This window comes from Leuciscus leuciscus, assembly GCF_965113295.1.
Source record: "Leuciscus leuciscus genome assembly, chromosome: 23".
In the NCBI taxonomy this organism is placed as follows: domain Eukaryota; kingdom Metazoa; phylum Chordata; class Actinopteri; order Cypriniformes; family Leuciscidae; genus Leuciscus; species Leuciscus leuciscus.
In genome coordinates, this window is record NC_138747.1 from 30,096,717 (window position 1) to 30,106,441 (window position 9,725).

At 39.1% G+C, this 9,725-nt stretch overlaps 2 protein-coding genes across 5 annotated transcripts in view; one reads left to right on the forward strand and one right to left on the reverse strand.

The window, feature by feature from the left end:
* Positions 1-9,725, reverse strand: part of LOC309488344 (uncharacterized protein) — a 64,540-nt gene that overhangs the window by 17,964 nt on the left and 36,851 nt on the right. The gene's annotated exons all lie outside the window — the stretch shown is intronic.
* The window catches only part of LOC309488345 (uncharacterized protein), a 139,713-nt gene that overhangs the window by 766 nt on the left and 129,222 nt on the right, over positions 1-9,725 (forward strand). The window contains exons 4-6 of one of the 4 annotated variants that reach the window (XM_082156580.1): positions 90-149; positions 1,484-1,531; positions 2,447-2,468. The exons of 2 other annotated variants lie outside the window; for them this stretch is intronic. In XM_082156580.1, coding sequence (XP_082012706.1) covers positions 90-149; positions 1,484-1,531; positions 2,447-2,468 — 130 coding nt within the window. Of the gene's footprint in view, positions 1-89; positions 150-320; positions 792-1,483; positions 1,532-2,446; positions 2,469-9,725 lie in introns of those variants that run through there. One more of the 4 variants, XM_082156583.1, reaches the window with a different exon arrangement.

The following is a 9,725-nucleotide window of genomic DNA, read 5'->3' on the forward strand; positions in this document are numbered from 1 at the left end:
AGTTTATAGACTAGATGCCTTTGCAGACCAGACTGGGCTGTTCATTTCAGTACTGCTCTGAGAATACAATCCTTTTTCTCAACCTATAGAAATTGGACAGATAACTGTTTCCAACTGCATGCAGTTCGCAGACACACAGTGTGCCATGGGTGAGAATAATACTTCATTTCGTAAATTTTTCACATTTTACTGCAGCTTCAATAATTTATGCTTTGTCGTTTCATGTGACACTTTAATGTGTAGTTCCGTTTTAAATTCCCTGGGCGAAGAGCAAATTGTAACAAACAAGCTTGAGATTAACATGGATTATTTGCTTGTAGCCAGTCTTCAAAAGAAACAAAACAAAAAAGAGAAGAAACCAAGAAAAGGAGGAGACAGAAGATGGGAAGGTCATCATCAGGAGCCAACCATCTCCGAAGCAAGAGAGTCGATGCGAATAATTAAACAAGAAGTAACACGACTGAATAAAAGATTGATGAAACTTATAAAACAGTCAATTGGGAAAAACATTGAGGAAAGTTGTTAAAAATATAAAGTGGACAGACTGGCAGAGGGTGTGAAACTTCAGTTGAAGTTCGACAAGACCTGTTGAGCATGTTTCCGATAAGTCATGAAGTAAGTGTTGATGTATAACTCATATGTGTATTTAATAGGTATAGGGCAATGTATTTTTACATATACCATGTTGCTTAAGAGATTCTGCTTGTATACTTCTATTTTTTTTATGTTGATGTTTATTATTTACTTTGTTATTAAAACGAAACCATTGAATGTGGTGATTCGAAAACTTCTCAAGTCTCAGAGTGATTTTCTTCTAAAAACTATTATCTGAAACTGGACAATCAATCAATCTCATCGAGCCTACGAAGCTCGGAGCCCTCCCCCCGGACAGCAAGCCAAATACACATTAAACTTTACTACTCCTTAATTGTGTGTAAGTGTGAACTCGTGAAGTAAAGGTTATGGAGATGTGTGATGGAAATCTTAGTCATTTAGGGGGAATTCAAATGCGACAGTTTTTGTGACATCTTTTGAAATGTATCTTTAATACATCTATGTTTCTTTAGTACATAATTGGTATGCAAAATTACGGAGCCCCTAAAGGGACATGGTAGAGGAAACATGAGATGGGAGAAATTTTTTTTTTTTTTGAAACTTTTGCGTTTACTAGCAAAAAGTTTGCATTTGCCCAATAAACTTTGCATTCGGTCACAAAAGCACTGAAATTTGGATTTTCCACTCACTTGAATCATAACATTTCCATCACTAGTTTTATGCAAAACTTTTACAAGAGAACAAAAAATGTTTCTCTGGGGACCAAAAGTATTGATATAATTTGTAATTATAAACCCATCTGTTTGCTGCATTTGTTCTAAGATCATATTTTCCTGCCTATGTATCTGACCTTGTTCTTTTCCTTTTCATACTTTCCCTTTTACCTGCTGCTTGTCATTTATTTTAGTTTATCTTGTATTTCTCTTAGTTCCTACTGCAGACCCATCTGTTCTTACACATCCAACACAGTTAGAAGGTGAGTCATATTTAATTTAATCCATCATCAGATATAGTTTTTCCTTCCTTGCCACAGTTGCCTGTGCCTTCTCGATTAAACTGCTTAGGAGTGGGCAATATGACCAATATCATAAAACCTGATATGCATCATTGAAATGGCAGTGATAATCATCACCTAATAGGCCTGAATCTGCCTGAAATAGGTTTGTCACCAGAACAAAATGTTATGAATTTCATGTTCCTCACTATCATTGCAAATTAATCAATTTGACTATTTGTCATATTTTATATATTCCTGAACAATTGCACATTGCATGCAATACTTGAATACTTTTTATGCGTTTTGGCCGTTCATCTACAGGACACAAACTTGAAAAAACCTGATACCATTTGTGAAAACGGTGTTGTCATGCGCATTACGTGTTGATTCTTTACAAAGTGGCATCGCCAACTACTGGCATGTCTGCAGAATACTGCATTATTAGACTTTTTAAAAAAAGAATAAAAAAAAGGGACAGTGTACATTAATCAACATCCATGATTGTAAATGTACCCAAATTAGCCCGAAGGCTAGTTTTCATTCCCTTTGCCAGATATTATTGGGCCAAAAAGATAAAAAGAAAAATAGAGAAAGAGAAAAGAAAACTACAACAACAACAATAATAATAATACAACCAAAAATTATAATCTACAAAATACATTTAAACAACACGTTATACAATGGAAAAGTAATGTTGTTTTCGGTAATCCGTGTGAACTGGGATCATTGTGACAATGTTGTCGTCTGTATGTGAAGCTTTTAAACAACGCAAAGGAAAAATATTTATGTTTTTTGTACACTGTTGTCGTGTAAATGTATCCTCAGATACCCCTCAATAAACCCATGCAGAAATATATATATATATATAATTGCTTTGCCCCATTTTCCCCCAAGGACAACTGCCACAGATAACCTTGTGAGTTTATCTTCTTCTTTTTTAACGTCTTTGCACTGTAAAAGTTAATTCTGTGGGTTTGTAGATTTCATGAAATTGAATATGTAAACTTTATTTAACAAAATTAATTTCTTGTTTTTTCGACAGTTTTTTTTGCGTTAAATTTATTTAAAAATCACTGTAATAAAATCTACTAAGTTTTGTTGTTTAGGATTTAGCTATTCTTTTTGAATAATTCCAAATAGAGAGAATATTGAATTAATCCAACGTGATGCAAAAGTGCAAATAAGCTGTTTTCAATTTACAAGCATTTCTGCTGTTGTAGCCCATCCGCCTCAAGGTTGTGCGTGTTGTGGCTTCACAAATGCTTTGCTGCATACCTCGGTTGTAACGAGTGGTTATTTCAGTCAAAGTTGCTCTTCTATCAGCTTGAATCAGTCGGCCCATTCTCCTCTGACCTTTAGCATCAACAAGGCATTTTCGCCAACAGGACTGCCGCATACTGGATGTTTTTCCCTTTTCAAACCATTCTTTGTAAACCCTAAAAATGGTTGTGCGTGAAAATCCCAGTAACTGAGCAGATTGTGAAATTCTCAGACCGGCTCGTCTGGCACCAACAACCATGCCACGCTCAAAATTGCTTAAGTCACCTTTCTTTCCCATTCTGACATTCAGTTTGGAGTTCAGGAGATTGTCTTGACCAGGACCACACCCCTAAATGCATTGAAGCAACTGCCATGTGATTGGTTGATTAGATAATTGCATTAATGAGAAATTGAACAGGTGTTCCTAATAATCCTTTAGGTGAGTGTATGTGTATATATGTGTGTGTGTGTGTGTAGTAGGGATGTCAATTTTCACAAATTCCCATGATCGATCGTCGTTTAAATTAACGATCAATTCATCGATTAATCGTTAGCCTTAATACTGCGATATGCGTCTACTGCAGTGGCTATGACAGCATGACAGGGTCTGCAAATGCTGCTCAAAACGCTATGTTCCTCACCAAATCAATTAGAATGGTTTTAAATATAAATAAAGGGCTAGTAGGATTGTAAAATGTTTCGATGTGATTGATAATTAAATTAATTATTTAATAATCAAATATAACTACTAATACAACGTGTCACCAACGCCGCCTCATATGCGCTTAGAATGTGTGACTGTTGTGGACGCGCTCTTCCTGGAACAACTGCACGCGCTGAATGAATCTGCTACCGTTAAACTGGAGCACTTTGCTAGCACATTATTTATCTAAAAGAAACGCATCCTATATGAGAGCATCCCAAATTCATGCACAAGTGAACTTGAACTAAGTTATGTGCCATTCATTCAGAACTACTCATGTTGTGGACGCGGTCTTCCTGGAGCAACGCGACACGGCAACTAAACACAAATAATTCACAATGTTTTATTACAATATTGTAATCTTTATAATGTTATGTAATATTACAGTCCCAATAGTCATTATTAGTCGTGCACTGCCCTTTGAGCTGCGCGCGCTGAAGCTTTACTACAGAGTTAATTCTTAACCAAATGCATCCAATATGAGATCAATCCGATATAGATAGGCCTACAGAAAATAAACAGTATTACAACTTACATTTGCACAAAACAAAAGGCTGCGAATGCACACGCAAACTTATAGTCATGATGAAGGTGTAAAATGGTCCCAAACATAACTCCGGCGCGCTCGCTTTACATGTTTCGCGGTTGAGCAGCGCGTACGCGCATGAAGACCTGCTTAATCGATGATCGATAAGTTGTATCGATTAAATGTATTATCGACAATTAATCGATCATCGATTAATCGTTGACATCCCTAGTGTGTATGTATGTATGTGTATGTATGTATATGTATGTATGTGTATATATATATATATATATATATACACACACACACACACACACACACACACACATATATATATATATATATATATATATATATATATATATATTATTAGTGGTGGGCCGTTATCGGCGTTAACGTGCTGCGTTAACGCGAGACTCTTATCGCGCGATAAAAAAAATATCGCCGTTAATCTATTCTCCAAGTTGGGTTGGGAGATGGCTCTATACTACAAGCTATGATGACGCAATCTACCCGCGGCCGCGAGGTAAACCCGGCTGCAACGCATATTCGTCGTCATCTTAAGTAAACACGGCTGAACGTGAAAGCTGGTGAAAAAGATCGGTGCAACATCCATTATTTGGACTTGGTTCGGGTTTAAGCCGTCAGACGAGCAGCAGCAATACAGAGTGTGTGGGGTAACAGTTCGGTAAGTTAACACACGACTAATCTAACACAGTCTCACCCCAAAACGTCATATACTGACGCGTCTTGACCATGCGTCAACATACGACGAAAAGGGTACCCCCTAACGTCCATGTGTGACGATTCGGGTTATGGGTAGGTTTAGGTATGCGTTATGGTACCGCTAGGAGGCGCTGCTGGTGCGCTTCTGTCTGCGTCTCATATTGACGTTAAAGGGGTACCCTTTTCGTCGTATGTTGACGCATGGTCAAGACGCGTCAGTATATGACGTTTTGGGGTGATACCGGGCTGACTAATCCGTTCTACCACCTCAAATTCAAAACGAAACATGATATCACTGAATACCAGCGCGCGCGTATTATTCCCATTCCAATATATCTTAGTGGTGTAGCACATAATCTCGATTTTAAGAATCATTGTTGTGTTTCTTTTTAACTGAAAAGACATCAGTTAGACAATATTCTAATTTTAAATTTGGGGTTTCATAAGCTCCAAGCCATAATAAACATTAGACCTGCTTAAGTCTCTGCAGCTAGTGTACTTACATTTTATTTATCTGCAAAATGATGTTGTATACTTACAGTTTTGCACAATATATGTTCTCAAAACTACATACACCCTTTAAAAAACAAAACATTTAGCAGTTTAGCATGGGTCTGTGTAATCTGTTCTGAAATGGTTTTATTATAATATACTGTATATCGTTATCGCAAGAGGCTGCAATGTATATCACAATATAGATTTTAGGACATATCGCCCATCCCTAATTGATAGCCTATAGTAGTTGATAATAACATAGGCCTACCTAATGTTGCCTACGGACGGTAACAGTAACCTTTTACAGTCTATGAGTAGAACAGCTTTCTCAAGCAGTTTGTGATGCATTTTGGAAACAGGAGATGAGCCCCTGGTCTAATGCGCCACCTGGCTTGAGAAACCCGTTCTCAAAGACTTACTTTTATAGTCATTATTTGGGTAGCACACATATTCTGAATGCCTTCGGCAGAATTCAAATGAGCCATTTTAATCTAGATTAATCTAGATTAATTTCAAAATTAATCTAGATTAATCTAGATTAAAAAAAATTAATCTATGCCCACCTCTAATATATATATATATATATATATATACATATATATGTGTATATATGTGTGTGTGTATGTATACACACACACACACACACACATACATATATATATATATATACATACATATATATATGTGTATATATGTGTGTGTGTATGTATATACATACACACACACACACACACACACACACACATATATATATATACACATATACATATATATATGTGTGTGTATGTATGTATATATATACCGTATTTTCCGCACTATAAGGCGCACCGGATTATAAGGCGCACCTTCAATGAATGGCCTATTTTAGAACTGTTTTCATATATAGGGCGCACCGGATTATAAGGCGCATAGAATAGAAGATACTGCAGTCAAACGTTTGACTGGGTTTGCGTTATGCAGTGGTCACCAACCTTTTCAAGCCTAAGATCACATCCAAAGTCCAAATGTAAACCAAGATCTACCACTTGCAAAAAAATATGAAAAAACAAGTGGCTGAGCTGTAAAACCTTGTTTATACTCGACGCGTCCGCATGAGCGCGAAGGTAATAAAAAAACGAATATCCGTCTGCTCGGGCAGATTCGGCTCAAAGTCGTGCATCTTCGGATGCGGAGGCGCGCGCGCGGCAAAATTACGTCATTGTGACAGCGCGCGCGCCTCCGCATCCGAAGATGCACGACTTTGAGCCGAATCTGCCCGAGCAGACGGATATTAGTACATCTCATCACACCGACACCCAGTTTGCGCGTCTAAATCAGTTGTATGGTCTGGTGTTCAGTCTAAAACAAAACAGTTGCGTCAAGTATAAATGCCTCGTCTGTTTGGGGAGGTGCGCGCACAGTCAGCGGAGGCTCGCGCTCCGGTGCCAGGCGAAAGTATAAACAAAAGGTTTAAGTCAGCGGTTGTTTTACAGACATTAATATAAGGCGCCAGATCCATATATAAGGCGCTCCGGATTATAAGGCGCACTGTCGTTTTTTGAAAAAATTAAAGGCTTTTAAGTGCGCCTTATAGTGCGGAAAATACGGTATATATGAAGAGTTCGGTTGCAAAACGCGATAAACGCCATTTTTTGACATTTGGATTTTATTATTGGAAATCACTGTTCAGATGTACCTTAATCTATGTGTGAATTGCTGCCATTAATAAGATTTAAAAATGTACATTTTAAGCCTACTACAAAATGTATTTTTTCACAAAACGCGATATCCGCCAGCCCAGTTTCTTTACAAAGTGCGATATAACGGTTAGGCTATAGAACGTTCAGGATGCTGCGCGAGCTCATGATGTCACGCGAGGAGAGAGTCACCGCCGGTGAAGTGCTCCGAGTTTGCTCAGTGATTTAACGATAATATCAAAACAAAAAACATATTTTTAAAAAGAGGATTCAATAGGCTAACTAAAAAACGTTTACCATTTAATTGTTTATACTGTAGGCGAGCTGTCAGTCACGTAGGCTACGTCACTGATCAACAGCTGTCTGTCAGTCAGAAAATCAAAGCTTCAGAGTCAAGCTAACGTTATGGATTTCGATGACGGATTGGAGCCGGTCATTCCAGCTGCTGTTGGGAGAAAGAGGAAGGCATCTAAAGAAAATCATCAAAGGGAGAAGACCAAACGGGCAAGGCATTCAGGGGAGGGAAAACATCCAAAGATTAATTGTGGTCATCGTGCGACTGCGAGTAATGTTGGTCTGTGTCATGCCGACAAACTGTCAGATGAAGATGTAGCCTTCAACTTCACAAAAATGTATGAAAACGCTACAAAAGTGGACCAGGATAAAATACTCCTGCGTCTGTCAACAATAAACAAATGCAGCAGGGAACGAGTCTCCGCTGATGTCAAGAAGAAAGCCAGGGAGGTTACAGTGAAATACTGCCTTTTGTCCTGCGCTCCTCCCCATCACAAGATACCTGTCTGCAAGGCTACATTTCTAAGTGTCCTTGGTAAGTTTATTTTTTAAATAATTTCTTACATGTAGCTGAGTTGCCTATCTGAAGATTTATTTATGCGGTTGCACCTATTATTTATAGCCTAAAACCTCACGTTAATTTTTGTTGTTGTTGATTTATTATAAGGGATCATAGAGGGCACAGGTTGTTATGGAGAAAAATTTACGGTTTTGTTTTTTCACAACAACCAATAAAGTCTATAAACTATTATTATTATTATTATTATTATTATTATTACAGTGAAATAATTAATTAAATATGACGGGGCGAGGCGAGCTTGTGTCACGGACACGGTTTTCAGCAGCGGTGTGGAAGGAGCCTCCACTCTTTCTGTAACAAGCTACAAGTCGTTTATCTAACTAACTTAATCTTACTTATCTAAATTGTAACTAATCACAAATAGTCCGACGCTGTTTAAGGATGGTTGAAACGATAAACATCCTGCAGTTTGTTTGCTCTGACAGCTCAGCTAGCCAGGCAGCGCAACGGTGCTTTTTTTTTTTAATGCCCACTGTCCCTATGTGAAGCACAAGCACACAGACGTCCGTACGTTGTTATCCGACCTTTTCATTCAGGGACTGCCCTGGATTACTGGCACACGCCATAGTCACATTTTGTTTATTATGGCATTATGTTTTTGAATATTATGAATATTTACGATTAATTTATAAATTATTGTTAATTTTCCCACTGATGTTCCAAAAGATTTCTTCAAATGCCCATCCTTAACCCAGGTGCTATAAACATAGTCTAAGATGGCCTGTTCAATCTTGGGTAGAAGCCAGAGGTGTAGCCTTTTATTCAATTAATTTATGATTTTCAGGTTCCAGAAAAAAACACAGACAACCTTATTAATACCTTTTCTGTACTCCACAGGTGTTAGTAAAGACAGAGTCTCCAGAGTGGTGAAATACTTCAGTCAACATGGTGAAGCCAGACCAGAGTGCAGGGGTGGAACCAGAAATGTTGATGAGAAGATGGAGAACAGGCAGGCAGTAGTTCAGCATGTGTCCTCATTCATGTGCAAGGCCAGCCACTACGCTCGTCGTGGTGCACCTGGACGGAAGTACCTCCCAAGTGACATGTCAGTAACCAAAATGCACCGGCTGTTCCAGGAGCAGAACCACAGGGACATCAGCTACTCCCTGTATTACAATGTTTTCTGCACCTCATTCAATTTGGGATTTGGGCATCCAGCAAAGGACTGCTGTGCCACCTGTATGAGCTCGAGACTCCGTATGAAAGATCCTCACCTTACTGAGGAAGAGAGGAAGGCAGAGATCGTGTCTGTCATGCTCCACCGACGCAGAGCCCGGGTGTTCTACACATTGCTAAATGCAGTGGAGGACACAGTTACTGTCTGCTTTGACATGATGCAGAACCTCTCTCTGCCCAAGTCTCCCATTGGCCAGACCTACTACTCTAGGCAGCTTTACATGTATGTGTTTGGTGTTGTGGTCCACCATGGAGAGAGGAGTCTGCAGGCACTGAGTGACCGTCATCTCTATGTGTGGCTTGAAAATCAAAATAGAAAAGACAGCAACATGACCGCCTCTGCCCTGGACCACTGCCTGAGAACCAGTCTAGCCGAAGATGTCCAACAGGCTGGCCATTTGAGGCTCTTCAGCGATTCCTGTTATGGACAGAACAAGAACAGTACAATGGTGGGAATGCTGTCCAGCCTACGAAGCACTATCTTTAAAGATGTGAAAATGGAGTGCTTCTTCCCTGTCCGTGGCCATAGTTTTCTCCCTGTTGACAGAGTTTTTGGAAGAATTGAGCAGGATATTCGTAAGCAGGACACCATCCTCCTGCCAGACAAATACATCAACATCCTGAAGAAGCATGGCTCTGTGTATGTGTACGGGAAGGACTGGGAGAGCTTTGACCACAAAGCTGCAGCCAAGGCTTTCATGCAGTCCACGCGGTCTTACAAGATCAGCGAAGCCCGG